General features: G+C 43.7%; 1 protein-coding gene across 1 annotated transcript in view; it reads right to left on the bottom strand.

The window, feature by feature from the left end:
• The window catches only part of LOC115079493 (kielin/chordin-like protein), a 189,244-nt gene that overhangs the window by 48,115 nt on the left and 114,170 nt on the right, over positions 1-26,959 (bottom strand). The window contains exons 31-34 of the mRNA XM_029583118.1: positions 16,196-16,367; positions 13,666-13,770; positions 11,813-11,845; positions 11,319-11,351 (exon numbers count right to left, since the gene is read on the bottom strand). Of these exons, the coding sequence (XP_029438978.1) occupies positions 11,319-11,351; positions 11,813-11,845; positions 13,666-13,770; positions 16,196-16,367 (343 nt within the window). The remainder of the gene's footprint in view (positions 1-11,318; positions 11,352-11,812; positions 11,846-13,665; positions 13,771-16,195; positions 16,368-26,959) is intronic.

The raw sequence follows: 26,959 nt of genomic DNA, 5'->3' as shown, positions 1-26,959 counted from the left end.
CCGGTATCAGGAATAGGGCACTGTGTGCAGGAAGATCACAACACCCCCAGTATCAGGAATAGGGCACTGTGTGCAGGAAGATCACAACACCCCTGGTATTAGGGATAGGGCACTGTGTGCAGGAAGATCACAACACTCCTGGTATTAATAGGGATAGGGCACTGTGTGCAGGAAGATCACAATACCCCTGGTATCAGGGTTAGGGCACAAGTTCTAGTCACATTGACTGATCACATTACTTGTTTTGTCAAGCTACCAACTGTTTCCATTTCCCATCCCCCATATACTGTCAGTAGGAAACTTGGTAACATGAATAAATAAGAGGGCAGCCAATAGGAATACATATTCATTCCTAAACTGACCTTAACTGACCTGAAAAGTGTCAAATTGTATCATTTTCAGTTAGTGCGCACTAACTCCCAGTTAGTGCGCACTAACTCCCGTTAGTGCGCACTAACTCGAGTTAGTGCGCACTAATCGGAAAAAACGATTTTTAACGATTTTTTAACTAAAAAATCGTGCCTAAGACGATTTTCTTGCCCTGCCACACGATTTCTATCGTTAAGACGATATGGAAAACGATTCACATCCCTAGTGGACACGCCGGAAGGAGTGGAGAGAATGAGACGGGATCTAAGGAAACTGGAAGAGTGGTCGAAGATATGGCAGCTGATATTCAATGCCAAGAAGTGCAAAGTCATGCATATGGGGAGCGGAAATCCGAATGAACTGTATTCGATGGGGGGGGAAAGGCTGACGTGCACGGAGCAGGAGAGGGACCTTGGGGTGATAGTGTCTAATGATATGAAGTCTGCGAAACAATGCGACAAGGCGATAGCAAAAGCCAGAAGAATGCTGGGCTGCATAGAGAGAGGAATATCGAGTAAGAAAAGGGAAGTGATTATTCCCTTGTACAGGTCCTTGGTGAGGCCTCACCTGGAGTACTGTGTTCAGTTCTGGAGACCGTATCTACAAAAAGACAAAGACAAGATGGAAGCGGTACAGAGAAGGGCGACCAGGAAGGTGGAGGATCTTCATCGCATGACGTACGAGGAGAGATTGAAGAATCTAAATATGTACACCCTGGAGGAAAGAAGGAGCAGAGGTGATATGATACAGGCTTTCAGATACTTGAAAGGTTTTAATGATCCAAAGGCAACAACAAACCTTTACCATAAGAAAAAAATCAGCAGAACCAGGGGTCACGATTTGAAGCCCAGGGAGGAAGATTCAGAACCAATGTCAGGAAGTATTTCTTCACGGAGAGGGTGGTGGATGCCTGGAATGCCCTTCCGGAGGAAGTGGTGAAGACCAGAACTGTGAAGGACTTCAAAGGGGCGTGGGATAAACACTGTGGATCCATAAAGTCAAGAGGCCGCCAATGAAGAGTAGGTGACTCGCCAGAATGATGGCTACTGCCTGGAGACAATACCCTTATTCAATAAACATACACATGGTTACTGTGACTCCAACATCACTCTAAGCTTCAACAGCAAGAGGAAATGTGGAAAAAAGGATTTGCACTCACAAAGACGGGAGTAGCTGGCTTGTTACGGCGGTTACTACCCCCAAACCAAATATCCAAATTACTACCTCCACCTTCCTCTATTCCTGATGCCTTTCAACTAGCTTGATCACTCCATTCTTATACTTCACTTTCAATGCATATCCAGCATAGTTCTCTGCTTCAACAGCAGGGGAAAAGAAAAACTGTTACTTCACACATCCAGCAGAGCTCTCTGCTTAAACGGCAGGGGAGAAGAAAAAAGGGTTCGCACTCACAAAGCGGGGAGTAGCTGGCTTGTTACGGCGGTTACTACCCCAAACCAAATGTACCTGATACTTCACTCTCGACGCATATCCAGCATGGCTCTCTGCTTCAACGGCATGGGAGAAAGACTGATACATCACGAATTTCCAGCATAGCTCTCTGCTTCAACGGCAGGGGAAAAGAAAAACTGATACTTCACGCATATCCAGCATAACTTCAACGGCAGGGGAGAAGAAAAAAGGATTCACACTCACAAAGCGGGGAGTAGCTGGCTTGTTACGGCGGTTACTACCCCAAACCAAATCTGCCTGATACTTCACTTTCGATGCATATCCAGCATAGCTCTCTGCTTCAACGGCAGGGGAGAAGAAAAAAACTGATACCTCACGCATATCCAGCATAGCTCCCTGCTTCAACGGCAGGGGAGAAGATAAACAACCAATAAGGGCTAATAACATAATCTGGGTAAAAACAAATAAGCATGGGTGTAGCTTGCTTATTGCGGCGGTTACTACCCCTACTACCTCTAACTAATCAAGCTAGATATTTCACTTGGATGCAGCTCCATCACCGCTCTCTACATTAATGGCGGGGGGGGGGGGGGGGGGGGGGGGGGTGGAAGGGAATTAGAACCAAGAGCTAAGAGAAACAGATAAGTATGAGAGAAGAAATGAGGGAAGCTTGCTGGGCAGACTGGATGGGCCATTTGGTCTTCTTCTGCCGTCATTTCTATGTTTCTATGTTTCACAGAGGGCTTACAATCTAAGTTTTTGTACCTGAGGCAATGTAAGGTAAAGTGACTTGCCCAAGGTCACAAAGAGCAACAGTGGGACTTGAACCTTGGTCTCCTGGTTCATAGTCCACTGCTCTAACCACTAGGCTATTCCTCCTCTACTTGGCACCCAGGGGCACAAGGAAAGAAAAATAGAGACAGATCCTTTATGCACAACTCCTCTCTGTCTTTATACTTCTCCCTACCAGATAGTTTTAATCTGAGTCCAAGAGTTCCAATAGGTGGGGACAAACAATAGCTCTTATATCCTGCTTCTTTGCAATTAAGCCCTGTTTCCATTCTTAATTCAGAGCATCAATCAGCATCCAATAAACACACAGCAGAGGAATTGTGGTTTCCAACTTCTTTACTGATAGTTTGGATAGATAATTGGATAATATTTATAGCTTACATTCATTTTTTTCATAAACAGAATACACTTGTGACTCCAATTCTTGGTAAAGTCTCTACTTCTAGTGGAAGCTCTATATTTATGCATAATTACTCCTTATATCCAATTCCTCAGTTTATGTAGATTTAAGGCAGTTTAATCATCTGTTAGCTCCCAATTTATTTCTTTTGTCTCTTCCCACTGAAGGTGGTAGGAACATTCATTCAGTCCCAATATTTAATCAGAACTCAGTTCCATATTTAATATTCTTCCAGAAATTCTCTTTGAATACTTTTAACTCCTTATGCAGCACCTGAATGGTAATTTAATCTCTCAATTTTGTTAACATCTTAGGCAGTTCCTGGTGGGCACTTCTTACTCCTTCATGTAATACTTTCCTTAATAGCAACAAAGTTCTTGTTACTTTTATGCTGTATCTTTGTTTCTCCTGGTAGTGTACTTTACTGGGATGCCTTGCTTTAGATGGAACTTGTAACTCCTAGGTATCTTTCTGGATGAAAGACTTCCCTATTCTAAAGCTTTATTATACTGACTCCCAGGTACCAAAAGTTATCAGTTCCGAGAGGAAAAAAATATTAGTTGAACCCAGAAGGGGGAAAATCAAGCAAGAAGTAGGAAGGGTGGAATAAAACCTCTTTGCCTCAAACAGAAGATAATGCAAAAAGATAGTTAATGCAAAAATAAAATTCCTCTGCGTCGGGTCACCAGACAGCTTAAACCTTCTGCAGGAGAGACAAAAGACTGCCAGAATCTTCCCTTACACATCATCTGTTATGCTTGGCAGTCCGTGGGCTGCTCCTGTGGACCACCACACTCACCCTCAAAGCCGGGCTGTCCCCTCTGGCTCCCAGTGCAGATTGAGGCCTACTAGTGGCAGGATGCTCTTATGTGGCAAAGCACCACCAGTGCTGCTCGCATCAGGATGCCACCAACACCAATAAGCCGTGGTCTTCCTTAGGAGAGCCTATGCCCAACGTCTCTACATTTAAAGGGTCCATGGTGGGAAAAACCCCGCAGTACCTCTTGACAACATCACATGCTCAGGCCTATAAAAGGCCCTTGCTGTCTCTCCCTCACTGCCTCAGCAACAAGTCCAGCTATGCTTCATAGTGTGCATTGCTTCCCAGCATCTTGTCTTTGTTGCGGTCTTGTCTCCAGTCTTTGTTCCAGCCTTTTCTCCAGTCCTCGTCCAGTTGTCGCCTGTCTTAGTATCTGCTTGCTCCATCTACATTGTCCACCTGTTCTCACCTGCCTGCCCTGTCTATCCGTCCCTCTTCTTCTTCATCAGATGGATTTCTGGTTTGACTTTGGCTGGACCCTGGATACAACTGCCCACTGCCCACCTCTGATCATTGTCTGGACCTCGGATATGACTGACTGTTGCCTGCTTCTGACCATTGCCTAGACCCTGGACAAGTCTGCTGACACCTGCCTACAACCCAGCTTATTATGGTCCTCTCCTGTCATCAGCAGAGATACCACCTAAGTCCTGCAGGCCCTGGATCTTCCCTATACCAACCCATGAGGGAAACATGGGTTGGTATAGGGAAGGTCCTGATGGCTCTCTGCTCTGCCTGGATCCACCTGCCTATGGTAGGAACCTTTTGGGCTCCATGCTGTAGGTAGAGCCAATCCTGCCTCAGCCCATGGGTCCACAGATACCAAAGGGTGCTGAGGCCATGGACTCAGCAGATGACTTTGCTGCATGCCTTGAAAGACTTGATCGCTCTCATGGACTGGCTTTCCACTCACCTGGATGCACTGACCACTCCCGTGGTGCCACCCTAACCTGCACCAGTATCACTGCCTCCTGCTGCATCCAGTTGGCCAGTTTCTCAGCTGCCAGCTCCACCCTGGTATGCCAGGGACACCAAGTAGTGTCAGCGATTCCTGAACCAGTGCTGTATGCACTTCCAGCTACAGACAGCATTATTCTATTACAATCAGGCTACAACCACGTATATCCTCTCTCTGCTTGATGAAACAGCACTGGCATGGGCATCTCCCCTCTGGGAGTGAGGGGATCCACTTTTTCTAGATCTACAACTGTATATGGAGCAGTTCTGGTCTCTTTCAAGAGCCAGCAGTGATGGGCCATGATCTGCTTCTCCTCTGCCATGACACCCAAACTCTAGAAGAATACGTGGTGGAATTTCAGATACTGGCATCTGAGTTGAACTGGTGTGAGGAAAGCCTCGTCACCATATTTTTGGAAGACTCTTTGGGAAGATTAAAGTAGAGCTCACTGCCCGAGATCTTTCCACCATGTTAGAGGCCTTCATTGCCCTAACTGGCAAAATAGACCGCCGCTTGCAGCAAAGGGCTCAAGAGACTCATGCTGCTTGATGGAATGTCCTGGCTCCTCAGTTCCAATATCCACTCTCACCCCCAGTTGCCACAACCTCAACCTCTGCTTCCAGAAGAGCCAATGCAGTTGGGACACTGCTGCTTGGCCCCAGAAGAGGGACTTTGTCGCAGACAGCAGGACCTCTGTCTGTACTGCACTATCGAAGGCCATCTCTTAGCCCAGTGTTGTGTTTGTGGTCTGTTGTGGACTCTTGGTCGAAGTGGCGATGACTCCTCCCATGGGGAGGAGCCCCGTGGGGAACCACAATGATTGGCTAGACTCTAGTAAGCAGACACTGAGGAAAGAAGGTCAGAGTAGCAAAACCGAAGTCCTTGCTAACTCACTGGATGATAGGAAGTTGAAGCTTTAAATACCCCCAAAGGGGTGGAGAACTTCCGGGGCTAGGCGCTGTCAGGGGGTGGAGCTTCGGCAGCAGCAGTGTTCCTACCATGGAGGAAGGCTTCTCGGCCTCGGGGCAGGCCCTGGGGAGAGCAGACGCGCTATCTGCCACAGCGTTGGTGTTTCCAGGGCCGGCAGGCCGCCGCAGAGGGAGGTGAGCATGGTCAACCATGGCCTCTGGTCAACCGGCATAGCAGTACCCACTCTTCAAGGACCCCCTCTGATGGGTCATCGTAATCTGTCAACCAGCCCTCCTCATCATCTGTTATCCAGTCTTCCTCGTTGTCTTGTAAAACCGAACCATGGTCGTCCGTAGAGTGCAGAGACAAAGGCATTTCAGTAGTATCTTGCTCGTAAACCACAGGTTCGATGACAATTGAGGGAGGTATGAAGGAATCCCATGTAGTACCTCTCTGTAACAAGAGGGCATGTAGATGCTGGATCTCTCGTTCCTTGTAAGCCAATACAGAAAGAAGTTCCTGCGTGGCTTGATCATGCGACTTCATGAGATCCACGGTCTCTGATGTTTTACGTATCAATTGCTCTTTTAGTTGAGCAAACGCTATTTGACACTCTTTGACTGCCTACAGGGCACCAAATATTCACAAAATTGGATCTCAGGGTTGCATACAACCTCATCCACATCAGGTCCGGCGATGAATGGAAAATGGCCTTAAACCCTCATTATGGACATTACAAGTACTTGGTCATGCTCCTTGGGCTTTGCAATGCCCCAGAAGTTTCCAGAAAATGGTCAACTAGATCTTTTGAGATCTGCTGTACACTTGTGTGGTCATAAACTTGGATGACATATTGATCTTTTCTTAAACCTTGAGCTCTCATAGAAAAGACATCACATCGTCCTGTAATGCCTGCGAGAGAATAATGCCTGTGCCAAACTGGAAAAATGTTTCTTTGAACAAGACGAACTCCCATTCCTGGGGTACATAGTCTCATGAGATGGATTTTGGATGGATCCAGCCCAGATAAAAACCATCATGGACTGGCCACGCCCCATGGGATTTACAAAGATTCTTGTGGTTTGCCAATTATTACCATCAGTTTATCCTAAATTACTCTTTCATGGCAACTTCACTTACCGCCCTTACCCACAAGGGCAACAACACTAAAGACTGGCTACCTGAGGCCAGAGAGGCATTTTAGAAGTTAAAGCATGCCTTTGCCAACAAGCCTTGCCTGTGTTACCTAGATTCAACACTACCCTTCATCTTAGAGGTAGATGCCTCTATCCTGGGGGTATGGGCTGTCCTCAGCCAACACTCTTCAGAAGAAGCACTTTATCCACATTCCTTCTTTTCTAGGACATTCTCCCCAGCTGAATGCAACTTAGCATTGGAGATTGAGAACTCTTGGCCATCAAACAAGCTCTTGAGGAATGCCACCATCTACTTGAAGGAGCACAACACAGTGTTACAATATACATGGACCACAAGAACCTCAAACATGTTCATCAGGCTCATCAGCTTAATGCAAGACAAGCCTATTGGTCCCTGTTCTTCACCCACTTTGATTTTGAATTATGGTATCACCCTGCACTCAAGAACCAACAAACAGATGCTCTCTCTCCAGATAGAGGATAATCCAGAGCCTCCCAGGCACATCATAGTTCCCGCTAAGATACTCCTGGCCAATACGGTTACCATCCCTCCAGGGAAGATGATCTAGATTACATGAAAAGGTATTGAAATGGGTCCATGACTCCCATGTTGCAGGTCACTCTGGGCAGGCATGAACTCTTGAATTGCCTCAACGACACTACTGGTGATCCCAAATGAAGCAAGTTGTCAAGGCCTATATTGACTAGTGCCCCGCTTGCACACAGAAAAAAGTGCTGCATGGTAACCCTGGGGGCTGTTACAGCTATTGCCAGCCCTCAAGGGACCCTGGATCCATCTATCTACAGACTTTATCATGAACCTCCCCATCGTGATTTGGGTGGTGATTGATCATTTCTTGATGATGGCACACTCCATCCCATTACCAAGCCATCCTTCTGTGCCAGAGTTAGTATGTCTCTTTACCCTCCACGTCTTTTGCCTGCATAGCTTACCTCGGCATATACTATCAGATAGAGGAGTTTAGTACACTGCCAAGTACTGGCATGCTCTTTGCAAAAGGTTTGGTATCACCCTTGTCTAGACTATGGCCTATCAACCACAAGGCAATGGATAAGTGGAGCACACCAACCATACCTTCAAGACCTTTCTCCACTCCTACATCAATAAGCGCCAGAATAACTAGGCCATTCTCTTACCTTGGGCCGAATTATCTCATAATACTCATATCAATGCAGTCTCCAGCTCCTCATCTTTTCAGTTGGTCTATGGGAAACAGCCTCTTCCTCCTTTACCACTGCCTGTGACAGTCCCATCTCAAGCAGCTCAACTCTCCACCCAGGAATTGCATGACTATGGGAATGGACCAATCAGTTGATTGAGAAAGTAGCTGCCAGAGCCAAGAAAACAGGATATGCCCATAGAAGACTGGCTCCTCAGTTCAAAATAGGAGAAAAGGTTTGGCTGAGTACCTGGCACTTATGCCTACAACTACCTTCTATGCATCTGGCGCCATGTTTAATTGAGCCTTTCTCTGTGCTTTGGCAACTGGGCCCTGTCACATATCAACTAAAGTTACCACCTACGTTGAAGATCCACAATGTATTTTATGTGTCACTGCTCAAACCAGTAATACTCTCTTGGCCCTCCAGAGTACCAACCGAACCCAGGATGTGGTCACTGAAGATGCTGTATGCGAAGTTGAAGAGGTTCTGGATTCCTGCCAGAGAGGCAAAAAAGTTAAATATCTGATTTTGTGGAGAAACTACGGTGCAGAGGGGAACTCTTGGGAGTCAGCCTCCAACATCTTGAACCTCAACCTCTAGACTTACCCCAAGAAACCCAGAGTCTCAGGGAGGGGGCTCAAGAGGGCAGGTACTGTTATGCTTGGTGGTCCGCTGGCTGCTCCCATGGACTGATACACTCAACTTCCAGGCTGTGCTGTCCCCATTGGCTCCTAATGAAGCACCACCAGTGCTTTTTAAGGCAGGACTCCACCACCGCCACTGAGCTGCGCTCCTCCTTAGGCGCGCACACTTTTGACCTCTCTACATTTAAAAGGCCAGTGATGGGAAAGCCATGTGGCGCCTGTTGATGACATCACATGCTCAGGCCTATAAAAGGCCCTTGTTGACTCTCCCTCACTGCCTCAGCAATAAGTTCAGCTATGCTTTGTAGTGCGTGAGGCTTCCCAGTATCTTGTCTTCATTCCAGTCTTGCCTCTAGTGTTCTTCCAGCCTGTCTTCAGTCCTTGATTAGCTGTCTCTGGTTTGTCTTCTGTATTTGACTTTGCCTGCTCCATCCACGTTGCCTGCCTGTACTTTTCGTCTGCCTGTCCTGCCTATCCATCTCTCTTCTCTTCCCTTGGATGGATATCTGGTTTAACCGTGGCGTGGATCCTGGATATTAATGACTGCAACCTACTCCTGACCATTGCCTGGACCTCAGAAATGACTGACCGCTGCCTGCCTTTGACCATTGCCTGGACCCTAGACAATCTGACTGCCACCTATGACCCAGCTTACTTCAGACCTCTCTTATCATCAGCAGAGACCTTACCTAAGTCCTGCTGGTCCCATCACCCAAAGACTCAACCCGAGGGAAATGTGGGCTGGTACAGGTGAAGGTCTTGAAGGTTCTCTGCTCTACCTGGGTCCACCTACTGATGGTAGGAACCTGCAGGTCTCCTCCCAGCATGTAGAGCCAATCCTGCCTTGATCCTTAAATTGCTATCATAGAATGTTACATTTACATGCGTAACTCCTTTAAAAATTCAACTTTAATTTATCTGGAGATATATGCTACATGCATTTGCCACGTCATCACAAATTAAATATCCTAGGTGTCAACAGATTTCCCCCACAATCTATTATATCCTTTTTCCTAAATGTGGTCTTTCATTTCCTTTTAATATTTCATGGGTCAGGAGCAAACTCCAGTTGCCCTTGCTCCACCGCTAATTTGATGCCTATTTCTGAATTGTTAATAGATTATAGTCAACTATTAGCAACTATACAGTTGCTAATTTGAAAGATTCTTTGTTACATAATAAGTTAGAAATGTCAGAAAATAATTTGAGAGTTAGGAATCTTCGTTTATTTAATTTTCCCAAAACTTGTTTGATAACTACAGAAGAATTGTTTAAAAAATATGAGGAAGAATTTACAAATTCTACCCAATAATGTTGTTTAGATGTTTCTATGTTCCAGGGTTTAAAAAAGAGATTAGACATGAAGGTAGCACTGCTTTGTTAACTTGTTTTGACAGTCTAATATAACTGCATTTTTCAAGATTCATCAAAGAATATTCCAACTAGGATAACTCTGATGATTGCTTTAACATCTGAACAGGATAAAGATTTGATTCTTAGATATTATTTTAAATTAAAAAATGATGTCTTTTGAGGACATGCTGTCCAAACCTTTCCTGATGTTTCTCGGGAAACACACTTCCGCAGAAAATCCTTCTTACAACTTAAAACACGTGTCATTGCTTTGGGTGCTTCTTATTTTTTTAAATTTCCTTGCAAATGTATTGCTATCTTGTCTGGGAATTAGTATATCTTCACTTATCCATTGCATTTAGAGACCTTTATTGCTCATAAGTCTGAATATGTACTTGGGGGGGGGGGGAGGGAGTTAATGATTAGTGATCGGGATATAATTAACACTTGAATCAAGGGCCATGGAACATTTGCTATAGTTTTTTTTTCTTTTGACTGCATTTCCTTTTTATGCTCCACAATAGATGAGAATTTGTACTTAATGCATATCACTTATTGTTTACTTTCTTTCTTTTTTTTTTGGACTTTTCTTATTATGTACTATTGGCTTGCGGGCGCATTTTAAAAGCCCTGCTCGCGTAAATCCGCCCGGATTTACGCGAGCAGGGCCTTGCACGCCAGCGCGCCTATTTTCCATAGGCCGCCGGCGTGCGCAGAGCCCCGGGACGTGCGTAGGTCCCGGGGTTTTTGGAAGGGGGCGTGTCGGGGGCGGGACCCAATGACACAGCATTTCAGGGGCGGGGCGCGGCGTTTCGGGGGCGGGACTGGGGGCGTGGCGCCGGCCCGGGGGCGTGGTCCAGGCCTTCGGACCAGCCCCCAGTTCGGAGCACGGCGCGCCAGCAGTCCGCTGGCGCACGTAGATTTACGTCTGCTTCTCGCAGGCGTAAATCAAAGGACAAAGGTAAGGGGGGTTTAGATAGGGCCGGGGGGGTGAGTTAGGTAGAGGAAGGGAGGGGAAGGTGAAGGGAGGGCGAAAGAGAGTTCCCTCCGAGGCCGCTCCGATTTCGGAGCGGCCTCGGAGGGAACGGAGGGAGGCTGCGCGGCGCGCGTAAATCCAGCCGGATTTACACACGCAGGGCATTTAAAATCCGGCCCACTATTTCTTTCATTTTTCATGTACAAATTGAAAATTTGATTAAAGAAATGAAAAGATAGAAACAAAAATGAACAGAAGTGAAAACATCAAATGAAATCATAAAACTATTTGCTCACACAGTCAGAACAGATTAAAAACAATCTGTTGGAGAGATAAAATTACCTGATATGGTAACTCTTGTAGTGGTTGAACCTGCTGAAAGCAGAAAGCAGAGAGTTAATCAACTCTAACTTTACTCTATAATTCAACACTGCATACTTAATAGGTAAGAGATAATTGAGGTATAGAAATAGAATACAGAAATATCAATGAAAATAATCTAAATTTGTAGTTCCAATGCTACAACAGCAAGGTAAAATGTATTATGACATGAAGACACCATTAGGAGAAGACTGGACAGGATCTGCTTGGGGGAATTGCAGGAGGCCTTAGAGATGGGTTACTTTGTGGTGGAATCTCAATTTTTTTTAATGTTTCATTTTCAATTATGTTCTCTATGATTCTTCAAATCAAATAAATAAAAACAAAATACACAATCCAAATATGAAAAGAATGAACCCAAACAGAAAATAAGTGAAAAAAAAACAACAAAACACAAAACTCTGCTTATACAACTAATGGAGATTAAAAACAATCTGATCAAGACATGAAATTACCTGATATGGTAGGAGTTGGAGTGGATGGACCTACTGTAAGCAGATAACATAGTTAAAATCTTAGACAACTCTACCTTTACTGTATAACAGTGTTTCCCTACTGGTGCACCATGGCCGTCAGACCTGATCAGCTGTGCCACAGAAATGTCACCACTGCTTGCTGCTCAGATCCAGGCCAGCACCTGGACTCTGCTCTTAGCACCTCACAGCAACAAGAGACACCAGCAGTGAGGTATAAATGTATAGGAGTTCCTTTCTGAGACCGTACATTATCATGCAAGCCTCTTCTTCCTAGCTGGATCATGAGCCCTAGAGTGGACAGCATGCAGGGCACAAATAGCTGGGCCATACTTTCTGCTGCACATGCACTGAACACATCTTCTCCTCTTCCCTTTCCTGTGCATCCTCTGAGTCCTTCTAGCCCGTTTCCTATCTCCAGGCTGAGTGAGATTTTATTTATTTATTTTTATTAAAAGCTTTTTTTTTTTTGGATGGAGAGAGCATGCACTGAGCACTGTTGGGAAGAGTAATAGTAGAGCTCTGGCTGTCATATGTGGTAGCTAAGGTAACAAACCGAGGCCTAGATTAATGATTTTGCTATAAATTTTGCAGGAAATAACACCTGTGATAAAGGGGCTGTGGTTAGGGTAATTTCTGAAATATAACAATGCTGAGAGAGAGAGAGAGAACCAGACCTATTTATACCACTGTAAGAGTTGGCACTAGTAATTCGGGGTAAGGTTTGTGTGGTGAGTTGGGGTTTAGGGGGCAGTTTAAGATTCCCAGTGAGATGTACGAAAAGCACAGCTACCTTTAGTGAAGTTTCAATGTGATTTGGAGGAATGGAAGGTGAAAGAAAAGGAGATTTGTACCTTGTTCTCTCTAACTAGCTTAATACCCTCTCTACCTAGCTGGCATCAAGCAATTTGCGAAAAATATTGCATGCGTTATGATCTTATCGCATGCGTTAGTGCCCTAATGCATGCAATAACACCCTAACGTGATTTGAAAAGTGACCCTGCGAGTCAGCTGCCTGCCCACCACTGAATTCTCAGTTATTCTGCACTTGTATATAGAAGGAGTTCATGTGCATCCCTGCTCTTCTTTCCCTTTGTTTTAAAATTTGGAAGTCTGATGGAGCTTTCAGTGCTTCCCTAGCTCATCTCTTGATCATGAGTCCTCTCCATGTCCGTGCTGCCTGCTCCGTGGAGGTTGCTGTGCCATACTGCATTTTTGTTAAAGGACCTGTACCTTGGGCTTCAAAAGGTTGGGAAACACTGCTATAGATAGACTTTGGAGGTAATTCTTTTCATGTTTAATCAGCATTTTGTGTGTGCTGTTTCCAATGTTGCCTTGTTTACAAATTTTGTATTCATTAAAAAATTAAAATGAACTCCTCATGGAAATTAATGGGAAAAAGGCATCCATTTTTCACACAGAATAGTATGACATGATATACAGTGGTTTATATTTCATGGGTTACTCTCTGGGACTCCTCACGTCTATGTGCAGTAATTTCCCTAAAACTGACAGCTGACACTGTCCTCCCCTCGCTGTTCTGTACCAGAGTCCCTCACCCACAGTGTCTCAATACCTGATTTCAAACTTCCCTCTGTGAGCAGCATCTATATCAACATGCTTTGAGATACCTGCCAGCGTTCTGGGTTTTTATTCTTTTCTCATGAGGATCTGTACTGCCATTTCAGAGCTTTATTTCTTTCTTTTCTATTGGCTTCTCGCTTTGGCTAGTTCCAGTGATATCCGAATGTTTTTATTTTAATTAAGTTGTATTTCTATCCACTCAAAGCAATAACACCTCCCCCCCCCCCCCCCCCCCCCCCCCCAAGACTCACCACAAGTGAAAACAGGACAACACGCTCCTTTGGGAAAGTATGACTCTGGTTGGGAGCCTACACCGCAAGTCATTGATGTGACACTGCATGTTGATACATCACATTCTAAAGAGATAAAAGATTTATGTAGTGTGTACAACTTACAGCAAACTTATTAACTTTAAGAGATTTGACATGAGCTGATATGATCAAGTGACCAGTTACTGAGGACACACAGAGAATGGAGAAGCCTCAATGATGAGTCACATTGATAAAAGACATAAAATACGAAGGTTGTAACTGCAAGTACAGCCACTGATGTTTCAGTAAACCAGAGCTATCATCTATTAATGCATTTTCAATGAAATATTAAAGAACCAATGGACAGATATAACAGTAAGCAGAGTTGCAGAATCTGATCTAGATCTTTATAACATTACTTTTATTTTGGAAGTCAGTCTGGAATGGTCTGAAAGAAAAAGTGATACAGAAATATGCAAAGATGAGGTATGCATTGGCAAAACTGAGAAATATAATACTCCTTTCCCATTAATATGTTAATAGGTGCTGAAACTGCTCTCTACGACTGGCCATCTCACTATGATTAAGCCAGGAGTCTGTGTAAGAACATAAGAATTGCCATGCTAGTTCAAGACCAAATTCTATTGAGCCCAGCATCCTGCCTGACACTGACCAATCCAACTCTGGTCCTCATGAATCACAAACAGGCCTGATTTCCAAGATATCCATAATGAATAAGCATGATATATTTATGTATTTATATGCATGTATATGCCACTGCTATCGAGACCCACAGCAGCCCACAAAATAAACATACACTGTGAGATACATTATTAAAGTGACACAGTCAATATGAATATCAAACAGCAAAGGTGATATAACATATCCAACCAGATATACATACTAGATAAAATCTAAAATAATAAAAGAACAGGTAAAATTAAATCAAAGCTAAAACTTCATAGATACATTCCTAAGAGAGGATCTAAAGTTGGTAAAACAAGCTTAAATTAGTATTTACATCAAGGAAAAGCGTATTTAATTAAATACATAAATTTGTTAAAGGACCTTAAATTGTTTAGGACACTCAAATGCCCTAAGCTCCTTAGGAAGAATATTCCAAAAGGATGGTGCAGCCATAGAAAAGGCACACTCGTGTTGCAGTCAGCATACAATGGAATCAGTGAACGTAAATCTAGCTCAATCATATATGGATATCCTGAAAACCAGACCTGCTTGTGGCTGTTGAGGATCAGAGTTGGCTACCCATACAATATCACATTTTCATCTGCCATGATTAGCACAAACATACAACTTGTGCTACAGGAAATATTACTCACACCTCTATCAATTTTTTCAAGTTCACCTCCATTTTACATATCTATAATTGCTCCTTTGTCTCATTTCCTTAATTTCCAAAAGGGTTAAACTATGGAAGCATTAAGGAAAGGAAACGCCCTCACCCTGGGGTTGGGAGGAGCAGGCTCAGCCAGTGCAGGCTCCGATTGGGTGACAGGTGCAGTGGGGCTCCATAGTGTGAGTCAGTTAAAATACAGCCTTTAAAATTAACAGTGAGAATGCCTAAAATAAGAAGGCCTCTCTGACAGTTCTAACTCACATGACACATGGAATGTTTTTAATTTTGCTGGATAAAATTCAAATGTAAAAACAAATGTTACTTTAATTGAACCCTTTTATGTTGTTACTGAGTTAATTTTTGAAGAATAACATTTGTTCTTTCTCTCTTTATTTACTTATGTACCTTATATTTTATACTGCCCATCTAATAAGCTCGGGGTGGTGTACAACAAAAACAGACATATAAAACTGTATATTCATTGCATAACAAAACAAAACAATATAACAGATACAAATCATAAAAGTACAACAATTCAATCAATCAAATACAACATAAAACAGCTAAGTGAGTAAAGGTTAAAATCAGACATAATATCCCCAATAGGCAGAGAATAATACCAGAGATGATATTCCCCCTGTAGGCAGAGAATGAGAGAACACTCTTGATCAAGGTGACCACGTGCTCATTCCATAAGGGCCGGGCTGACCTGCTCTTCTCGATTGCATCTATGGACGAGGTCTTGCGGTTCTTACAGGAATTGGATGTTCATAGATAGAAAATGATTAAACCAGAATCAGCTCAGCCTGCCCCTTATGATAAGAAGCTATCTGAGCAACATTCTTTAGACAGGTTAGGTCATAGACTCTGATGCCTGAAAGTGTGGAGAACTCTGCACTATTCCAGGCCGACTGACTGTCAGCGAGTTCCCCTCTGACGCTGTAATTTACAAAAGGGCTTCTCTGTCTTTGTCCATTGCAGAAAGCTTTTAAATACTTGAATGCTCTGTTTAGTCCCTCAGTTTCTCTCACGCCCACAGACAATATCGTTTTCTGTAGCATGAAACATATCATAATGATTACAGTACAAGAAATGCAGTAAACTGCAGGAACAAAACACAGAAAACCCGTATGTAACTGCCCTCTTTGTGATTTCTTTATAAAGCCAGCTTACCGCACACGGTTTCTTGGCAGCACGGATTGTTTGGGTCCTGCTGGGTTATGGGCACCTGTCCTTCCATCAGGCATTCGACAACAGACGGGGTTTCACAGATGGAAATAAAGGGTACCGTGGACTGATTTGTACAGGTGTAATTGAAGCAGAGGTCATTCCATGTCTCTCCAGGCTGGGGAAATTAATATGAGTCAGATGAAGCAATGGAGGAAGCTCTGGTACAAAATGTGTGAACTTCCAGAGGGGAAATGCTCTATCCACAAGTATTATATGAACTTATATTGTGACAACCTAGTGCTGTATTACTGAGAGCCTCCTTCGACTGACTTGTATGGAAACTAGTTTTAGGAGTTGATGATAACAAAGTTCAGGTCAGGGATATACATTCTCCTGTACAAGTGGTCTTGTGTAGTGGTTCTCAACTGCATCCTCAGGACGCAGCTAGCCATTCAGGTTTTCAGGATATCCACAATGAATATGTAAGAGGCAGTGCATGAAAATCTATCAAATGCATTTTATTGTGAATATCCTGAAAACCTGGTTGGTTAGGTGTGTTTCAATGACTGGTTTGAGAACCCCTGGACTAGAGTTTGATACTCTCCTTATATCCAGGGCCAATTCATCCATTAGGCAAACTAGGTGGTTGCCCAGAGTGCCAACCCTTAGGGGGCACTAAAAACACCAGCACAATCTTGTGGCCCGGCGAATGAAGCCTCAGGGAAGCTCCTGGCCTGTAGCTGAATATAGGAAGAAAGGCCCAGGCAGTGGGGCCACAGGCAGAATCCATCCACCCATGACCAAACCGCAGAGGAATACTTGAAGCATGAGAGAGCTGCAGGTGTCCATCCTGCCTGCAGCTGAAGAAGCAGGGAGACAGACCTAGGCAGCAGGGCTGCGAGTGGAGCTCACCCATAGCCGAAGATGTAGATTAGAGAAGCCTGGAGTGGGAGAGCAAGAGAGACTTCATTCATATGTGAGTGTGAGTGAGAATTAGTGTGGTGTATGTGTGTTTAAGAGAGAAGAAGCCTGAATGTGTGAATACGAGTGTATATATGTGTGTGTGTGTGTGTGTGTGAGAGAGAGAGAGAGAGAGAGGACACTTGTGAGCAGTGAGGGTATGAGTGAGAGAGAGAAAGACTCTGTGTGAGGATGTGTTTGAGTGAGAGGAGGAAGCTGAGCCTGTGTGTGTGTGTGTGTATGTGTGTGTGTGAGAGAGAGATTGAGCTTGTGAGAGGGACTGAGGGTGTATGTGATAGAGGGATGCTATGTGAGGGAGTGAGGGTGTGCATTTGAGTGAGAGGCATAACCTGAGCATCTGTGTGTGAGAGGGTACTTGTGGGAGTGAGTGCGGGTGCAAGAGAGAGAAGTAGCCTGTTTGTGGGAGTAAGTGTGTGTGTGAGAGAGAATTGGTGCCTATGAGTAAGTGAGGGTATGTGTGAGAGAGAGAGGGATCCTGTGTGAGGGAGTGAGGATGACTTTGATTGAGAGGAGGAAACCGAGTGAAAGAGCTTGTGGGAGCGAGTGAGGGTGTGTATAAGAGAGAGAGAGGGAGCCTGTGTGAGAGAGTGAATGAGAGAAGGAATCTGAGTGTGTGTGTTAGTGAGAGAGAGAGAGAGAGAGCTTGTGGGAGCTAGTGAAGGTGAATTTGAGGTAAGAGGGAGCCTGTGTTAGGGAGTGAGTATGTTCTTGAGAGAAAGAGGCAGGCTTTTTGAGGGAGTGAGGGTGTGTGTGTGTGAGAGGGAGCCTGTGTGAGGGAATTAGTGTGTATGTGTGAGAGAGAGAGCATATGTGTGGGACAGCCTGTGTATGGAGAGAACATGTGTGTATCCCACCCTACCAGTAAATCCACAACAATCTCAGAGCATCTGGAAATCAAAGCTCTCAGCTATGGAGAGCTGGTGGATTTATATCCTTGTTAATTTTTTTTTTTTAATTTTATTTTTATTGCATTTTCAAATTTTAAAATACAAACATTATGGATAACTGTGATTTCACATAATCCAGAAAGGAAAACAACTTACATTATTGGTATCACATAGCCTCCATTTACATAGGAAATCTATAGGTAATTTAAGAACCCACTAGCCAAGTTAAACTGGAGCAACTAACAGGAAAACAATTTATCACTACTTCTCTAGTCCCCTTTTCCACATTAAACATTTTCTTCCCCAATTAAAGCAGTATTTAAGGGTACTTATCTAAATGATTCCTAAGTTGGTCAGGGTTATTAAAGATATACCTATTATCTCTATACTTTATAATACATCTACATGGGTATTTTAGGGTAAATTGTGCCCCTCTATCTAATACTTCTTTTCTTAAAGAAATAAAAGTTTTTCGCCTACATTGAGTCACTCGAGCAACGTCTGGAAAGATTCTTATCGGAAATCCATAGAATTCTTTTTTCTGATATTTAAAATGTTGTTTTAATACTGCATCCCTCTCAATGAGAGATGTAAATTGGACCAGTAACGTTGCTCTGCTATCAATTCGTGCCTCAAAAGACTTTTCCAGGAAGTCAGTTAAATTTAGATTCTCTTGAATCTGTTGATCTTTTTCTTTCTCTTCTTGTAATTGTTGGAGGTAATACATTTTTGATAGAATAGGAATAGAATTATCAGAATATTTCAAAATATTCTTTAAATAACTATTAAATAAATCTCCTGGTGAAGCAAGATGTGTTTTAGGAAAATTCAACACTCTCAGGTTGAATTTCCTGTTCTGATTTTCTAAGTACTCAATCTTGGCTTCAGTTTCTACCATAGATTTTATTAAGTTAGATTGAACTTTCTGAATTTCTCCCATTTGAATATCTGAAGAATTTACCTTCTTTTCTAAATTAACTACTTTTTCCTCTATAAAGGTATTATTTTTCAAGGCTTCCTGGACTTATTTATGGATTTTTGGACATTAACCATCATTACACCCAATTCTTCCATGGAAAATTTTGTTGGTACTATAATAGGCACTTCTTTAAGTCTATCCTGTTGTACTTCCCCTTTTAACTGATTTAATGTCCCATTCTCCCCTTCAATTATTGATAAGGAACAGTCCTTCGATTCAGCATAAGAATGTTCTCCCATGCCTTCGGAAACATCTGTCACCCTTTTGAAAGGAGGGACCGGTTTCTCTGGGGCACCGGGCGTCAAAGATGTTTCTATGGCCTGTAAGCTCTTCTCTTGCTCCTGAGTTACACTTACAGCGGCCCCATCCGGTGCTGGTGTGGATAGGCCCTGAAAACAATCCTTAATACTAGGTTGAGTCATCTTGTTTGGTGTAGATGTTAATGAGGTTTCCCTTAATTTCGCTTTCCTCTTTGTATGAGGCATAGCGAATTCACTTAACAGTCTGATTCTCCAAGGTAGCCCAGACGGATTATTCCCAGGTTAGACTATTAACAGTACTTAGCTTAATAGCGTTCTTCTTGGTCGCAGCCGGCAGAAATTCCGTTCCAACCCGGGCTAAGCCGGGCAAAGCCACACGCCCCTTGGCCGTGCGCGGCTTAGCCGTCGCGCCGGCGTCACCACGCCGGAATAGGCGGATATTTGTACCTCTCCGGCTCCTCCCTCGTGTTGAAGTCACCTCCTCTCTAACCTGGAGGTTAGGGGAAGTCCTCGGGTCTCAGCGCCAAAGTCCCAGGTAATGCAAAAAAGAAATACTCGCGGGCCCTCTCAACGAGGACCCAGCGGCAAGAGTCCGGCTGTGGCGGCATCGCGCCGGAATAGGCGGATCTTTGTACCTCTCCGGCTCCTCCCTCGAGTGTCGACGTCACCGCCTCTCTAACCTGGAGGTTAGGGGAAGTCCTCGGGTCTCAGCACCAAAGTCCCAGGTAATGCAAAACAGAAATTCTCGTGGGCCCTCTCAACGAGGACCCAGCGACAAGAGTCCAGTTGCGGCCATATCCTTGTTAATTTTAATCATTGGGTATTTGATGTGTGTAATGTTTTGCGATTTTTGTTTTTGTGTTTGGAGTATTTTTTAATACATTTTAATTATTACATTATTAGATTTGTTAGCTCTTTTGAAATATTATTTTTCAAAATATTGGTTTTACTATTATTGATTTATATTTCTTGATTTTGTTTGATATTTTATGAGGATTGGCAATATTTCTGTTTTTCCATTGTTGCACTACATACAGAGTCTGGCTTCATGCGGTTTCCATTTCAGTTTTTGGCTGCAGATGTTTATTTTTACTTTAGGGTCTGTCTGTATTCCGCATATGTGACTGAAGTGAGGTATTTTGCTAGTATGTAGCTTCTCTGTAGGGATCTATAGCAGCCTGACATTCTATTTTCCTAATAGGAGGTGTAGTGGTGTAAAAGAGCCTGGTGTAGGGCAGGATTAAGGCAACATGCACCCATAGTTAGTTTCAGGGGGGGGGGGGATGCTCCCCCTCCTTCCTGCAGGTGGTGGGATGCAGTGGGGTGGGGAGAATACCTCCTGCTAAAATCCCTTTCCCCCTTCCTCCTTACCTCTGTTGTGGTACCTGAAGATGAAGTGAAAGCAATGCAGGGAGTATATTGCCTAAACCTAAATCCGGGCCTGGCCTGGTGTAATATATGCAGTGTTAACTTTTAAAAGGTAAGGTTATTACTGTTTGAATGCTGACAGTTAGTGCTATTCTGGAAAGGGAGGTTTACTATATTGTAATTGTAATTCTCTTTACTCACGGCTTTGAGTGCCAAATCCACATCCACCATGTGTTATAATAGACCATAAAGGTTTTAAGCATCTTTTAGGCCTTTAAGCAGCGTTTTCTGGTTGGCATACAGCAATGCATGTAAATATAATATAGATATAGTATGTATTATTTTTAACTCAGAAAACTATACTTTGAATGTCTTTTTCCATGAAAATCTGTAAAAATGCATAATTCTTTGTGTGTGTATGTGTGGTGAGCTGTGAGGAAGGAGGTTGAGGTTGGGATGGGGGGGGGAGGGGAGGGGAGGCACAAGACTGAAAGCTCGCCTAGGGTGCCTAATACCTTTGACCGGTGCTGCTTATATCCCTATAAGAATACGTATAGGATACAGAGAAGTCACATGCAGACCTGAGGTTTGAATTTCAGAAACACAGACTTTGTCAAAATGGAGGAAGAACTAGAAGACTGGGAGAAAATGGGTGAGATGGAACAACAGTGGACCAAACTAAAAGGAGCTATTACAAGAGCAACAAATCTATATGTTAGGAAAGTAAACTAGAGCAAGAGGAAAAAGAAACTAATCTGGTTCTCTAAGGAGGTGGCTGAAAAAATAAAGGCAAAAAGAACAGCATTTAGGAAATATAAAGGGTCCCAAAAAAAGGAACACCTGGAAGAATATTTGTTAAAACTGAGGGAGATGAAGAAAGAAATAAGGAAAGCAAAAGGTCAAGTGGAAGAAAGGATGACCAAAGAGGTAAAGCGAGGAGACAAAACATTTTTCAGATACATCAGAGAAAGGAGGAAGGCCTAAAGTGCTATAGTGAAATTGAAAGGTGACGAGGAGCACTGTGTGAAGAGAAATGAAGAAATGGCTGAAATATTAAACAAATACTTCAGTTCAGTGTTCACTAATGAAAACCCTGGGGAAGGACCATTGCTGGTTGACAAGACCAAAGATGGGGTGGAAACTCTGTTTACAGAAGAGAACATATGGGAAGCACTAGGAAAACAAAGTGGACAAGGACATGGAGCCGGATGAAGTACCCCCCAAGATACTGAGGGAGCTCAGAGATGTGCTGGTGGGGCCGCTGAAGGACCTGTTCAATAGATTCCAGGAAATGGGACTGGTGTTGTGGATTACAGAAGAGTGGTTGTAGTCCTGCTTTACAAGAGTGGGAGCAGAGAGGAGGCTGAAAACTACAAGACAGTTAGCCTCACCTTGGTGCTGGGAAAATTAATTGAGACTCTGCTGAAGGAAAAGATAGTGAATTATCTACAATTCTGTGGGTTGCTGAATGCAAGGCAACATGGATTCACCAGAGGAAGGTCCTATCAGACTAATCTGATTGATTTTTTCAATTGGGTGATTAGAGAATTGGATTGAGGGATGGTGCTAGATAAGATTTACTTGGATTTTAGCAGAGCTTTTGATACTGTTCCACATAGGAGACTAGTGAACAAAATGAGAAGCCTGGGAGTGGGTGTCAACAGCGGCGGATTCCCAATCAAGACTGGCCCGGGGATTCGCTGCCCAGGCCGGCCCAGGAGATACCATGTGGTCTGCCGAGCGTGGCTCTGACACGGCTGCACTTGTCAGACCACGTGACTAGCGTGACCGGCCCACCGGGGGATGCCAAATCCCCCGATAGGCCAATCCTCCCCAGGTGTCAAGGTGAAGGCGTGGACTGCAAACTGATTGACTGATAGGAGACAGCATGTAATGGTAAATGGAACCTACACTGAAAAGGGAATGGTGTGTGGAGTGCCACAGGGATTGATTTTGGGACAGGTTCTGTTCAATATCTTTGTGAGTGACATTGCAGAAGGGATAGAAGGTAAAGTTTCTCTATTTGCTGATGTTACTAAGATCTGCAACAGAATGGACACACCTGACATTGTAAAAAGAATGAAAAGTGTTTTAAGAAAGCTTGAAGACTGGTTAAGGATTTGGCAGCTGAGATTCAATGCCAAGAAGTGCAGAGTCCTGCATCTGGGGTGCGGCAATCCAAATGTGAAGGGGGGTGATTGATTAATATGATGGATCAGGACCTTGAGGTGTTAGTGTCTGACGATCTGAAGGTGGTGATGCAATGGGAAAAGGCGATAGTTAATGCTGGGCTGCACTGAGAGGAATAACCAGTAAGAAAAAGGAGGTGGTGATGCCTTTGTACAAGTCCTTGGTGAGGCCTCACTTGGAGTACTGTGTTTACTATTGGAGCCTGTATCTCAAAAAGGATAGAGACAAGATGGAGGCGTTCAGAGAAGGGCAACTAAAATGTTGTGGGGTCTGTATCAGAAGACTTATGAGGAGAGGCTGAAGGATTTGAATATGTACACTGTGGAAGAGAGGAGGTGCTGGGGAGATAGGATACAGACCTTCAGATACCTGAAAGGTTTTAATGATGCACAATCATCAAACCTCTTCTGTTGGAAAGGAAATAGTAGAACTAGGGGCCATGAAATGAAACTCCAAGGCAGAAGACTCAGAACCAACATAAGGAAATATTTTTCCACAGAAAGGATGGTGGATGCCTGGAATGCCCTTCTGGAAGAGATAGTGAGGACAAAAAACAGTAAACGAATTCATAAGTGCAAAGGATAAACATTATGGATCCCTAAAGGCTTGAGGATGATAATGAAGAAAAGTACATGGGGGCAACCTGCACGGAGCGACAGTTAGTACCCTTAACAGAAAGTATGGGGGATTACTACCCATAAAGAATTAGTGAATTTTTAAAAGCCCAGTGCGCTTTAATTAGGGTATGAGTGAATAAGTTGAGCTTACATATGACAAGCAGATTTAAAAAGCCGCCCAGATATATGGTATGTCCCGCCGCATGCACATTTCCAAAGTTTTCAAAAAGGGGCGGGGAATGGGCCTGGCTTGGGTGGAGCCTGGGCATTTCAGGGCGTGAACCAGAGATCTGCACATAAATACTTACGTACCTGGACGAGCACCCAGATCTCCTGCCGTGTAAGTTTACTTCTGCTTTAGAGGAGGTGTAAGTTATAAGATAAATAAAAATAGGCAGATCTGCGGCGTTTTAAGGGTCGGGGCTAGTTGGGTTTGGAGGACCTATCCCTTAACTGGACGAACTGAGGACTAACTAATTTAACTGGCAATGGCGCTGGTGCGCGCCACTTTTAAAATCCTCCAGCTTAACGCAATAGAAGCACATGTGTGCTCGGTCAGGCTATTTTATAATACATGCGCATATACATGCACAAATTATAAAATAACCGCGTCCCTGGGTGTGGGCCAACGCACGCTCACAAATGTACACTCATGCACTAGTTTGAGTGTTACTGTCCATTCCTTGATGCTTTTGATACAACTGCAACCTCTCCCTCTGCTTTCATGCTGGGGGGGGGGGGGGGAATTGGATTCAGATGACTTCAAACACTGGGCCCTGACATTTACGGTCACACTGGGCTCTGACTTTTACGATCTAGGGTACTGATACACAGGCGTTAGGGAAAAAGTGCAGGACTGCTTCAACGGCCAAGTCCAAAAGCACAGCACGTTGAAGCAGCATTGTCTGAATTATCAGGAAGTCTTCTCACCACGTAAAAATGTTGCTATCAGTTATTTTGTTATGTATTTGACAGTTTCTTGGTTTTCATTGTAAGTATTTTTGTCCTTAACATAAGGCTTGGGTGTAACCTGCAAGGAGTGGCAGTTACTACCATAAGAAACTTGCTGGGCAGACTGGGTGGACCATTTGGTCTTTTTCTGCCAACAATGCTATGTTACCCATATAGTTACAGGATCTTAGATAATGACAGCAATAGGAGTCTCATGTATATAGTGCTCTCAGATCTCAACAGGATTCTGTTATACTTTGGATATTCATAATCCAAAAGCATCAGAGCAGCCACTTTACATTGCCAGGACTGCATGAAAATGTTCAAAAGGGAATGCCAGACTGATGGCCCAGTGGCAGTGTTATGTGCATCAGTGGCTGCTAGGAATCCTTCAGGGAGGGAGGGAGGAAGTCCTAGTCATTATGCAAGAGGGACACTATTTAACTTTTCTACTGTATCCCCAGCATCAATGGAAATCACCCATTGCGATGAACAACAATAATATAGATAATGTATAACATCTAAAACCAAATCAAAGTGAAAAACATAAAAATACTAAAAATAAAAATAACATACAGCCATCACGGATCAGCACATTCCCAGAATGACCTCAGTGTCAGGGAGTGTATAAGAAACTCTCTCAGAACACCTTAAAGAACCAGCCACAGCTATCTGTACCGGTCCTCCTTAAATCCCAAACCAGCATGGGATTCTGGCTAGGGCAGATCCCTGCAGACTGGGATAAGAAACTAGGGTCCAGAGGGATTAGAGGGGTCCTGGGAGAAAGAAGGAAGCCGAGAGAGAGAGAGAGAGACCCACTGAATGTAAGTTAAATTGTTACATGTGTTTCGTGAAGCTGCATAGAGTAGGAAAGACTTTTTTCTATTAAATTCTACAAATAAAAACAGATTTCCAAAAGATCTTGCCAGCATCCATCCTGAAGACTGCTCACTGGTTACCTCCTGACCACTCGGTACCACACTCAGCCAGAGAGGACCTATTGACAACATGCAGCAATCATTTCAGGCTCAGGATGGGCATGTACCTAGGGTTGCCAACTGTCTCCAGATTTTCAGGACAGGTTGATCCAGTCCTGGTTTTACTCCCCTGCATTCAGATACTTATAGTCTTGCTTTTCTTAGGGAATGTAATAGGGAAATCAGAATATGTCCCAGCATGCAATGGGTTAAAACCAGGACTGGATCGACCTGTCCTGAAAATCTAGAGCCAGTTGGCAACCCTACATGTACCAAGTTCCAAAAGGAGAATGCCATCTATGGTCCTTGGCTAAATGGACTGCTGCACTCGCCGGGCTGGAAGAGGGAGGGAATCATTACAAGAAGATCCACCAGAATGTGCCCTATTTATTTATTTATATTTTCATATTCCACTTTTCGGCACGTCAAAGTGTACATCAGAGCGGATTACATTCAGGTACTAGAGGCATTTCCCTATCCCCACAGGGCTTACACTAATTTTGTACCTGAGGCAACGGAGGGTAAAGATCACAAGGAGCAACAGGGGGATTTGAACCCTTGTCTCCTGGAATACATGCACATATGTGGATCCAAAAAAAATAATACCCCGCCAGGATTCTTTTGGACTCCTTGCCATGCACGTAGTTTGCTGTGGCATAGGAAGGTAAACATATTAGATGGGAGGAGGAGAGCAGATGCGCACACACACTGGCATGACAAGTTCATAAACCTTTTTGCCTTTGGAAAGTTGGCTAAAAATAGGGGAAACCAGGGTAAAAAGAACAGTTTACAAAATCTTCAAAAAAGGGAAGGTGATAAAAGAATAATGTTACTTGTATTGTGCTCCAAAAAAGAAGATCTTAACATCGGATGTGCCAGACTGGATCAGGCAAAGTTTCATCAGCCCTGTATCCTTTCTCCAACAGTGGCCAGTCCGGGTCAGAATACTCAGCTGATCCCAAATAGTTCTATTTCACTTCCAGGGATAAGCACTGGCTTTCCTAAGTCTACCTGGTTAAAAACCGTTTAGGAATATTTTCTTCAACATCTTGTCCAACCCTCTTTTGTACCCCACTATGTCACTTGCCTTGACCACATCCGCTGGCAACAGATTCCATAGCTTGATCATGCACTGAGTGAAACAATTCATCCTAAAATTTGTTTTAAATCTTCCAGTTGCTGGTTTCATGGAGAATCCCCTAATCCTTGTGTTGCTGAAAAGGTAAATAACTGTTCTCTATTTAGCCCTTCCACCCCACTCATGATTTTATAAATCTCAATCCGATCTATTCTCACTCATTTCTTCTCCAAGCTAAAGAGTCCTAATCTATTTAGCTTCTCCACAAAGGAGCTTTTCCATCCCCCTTTATTTTTGTTGTACTTCTCTGTAACTTTTCTGTCCATTATGTCTTGAGTGATCAGCAGTGCACACAATATTTAAGGTGCAATCGCACCACGGATCTATACCAGGGCATTATGATATTCTCAGTTTTATTCTCTATTCCTTTCCAAATAATTCCTAACATTCTGTTTGCCTTGCTGACCGCTGCCGCACAC

Source organism: Rhinatrema bivittatum, chromosome 17, assembly GCF_901001135.1.
Source record: "Rhinatrema bivittatum chromosome 17, aRhiBiv1.1, whole genome shotgun sequence".
NCBI classification, from domain to species: Eukaryota; Metazoa; Chordata; class Amphibia; order Gymnophiona; family Rhinatrematidae; genus Rhinatrema; species Rhinatrema bivittatum.
The sequence above is the reverse complement of the archived record's forward strand: the minus strand, read 5'-3'. Positions and strand labels throughout refer to the sequence as shown.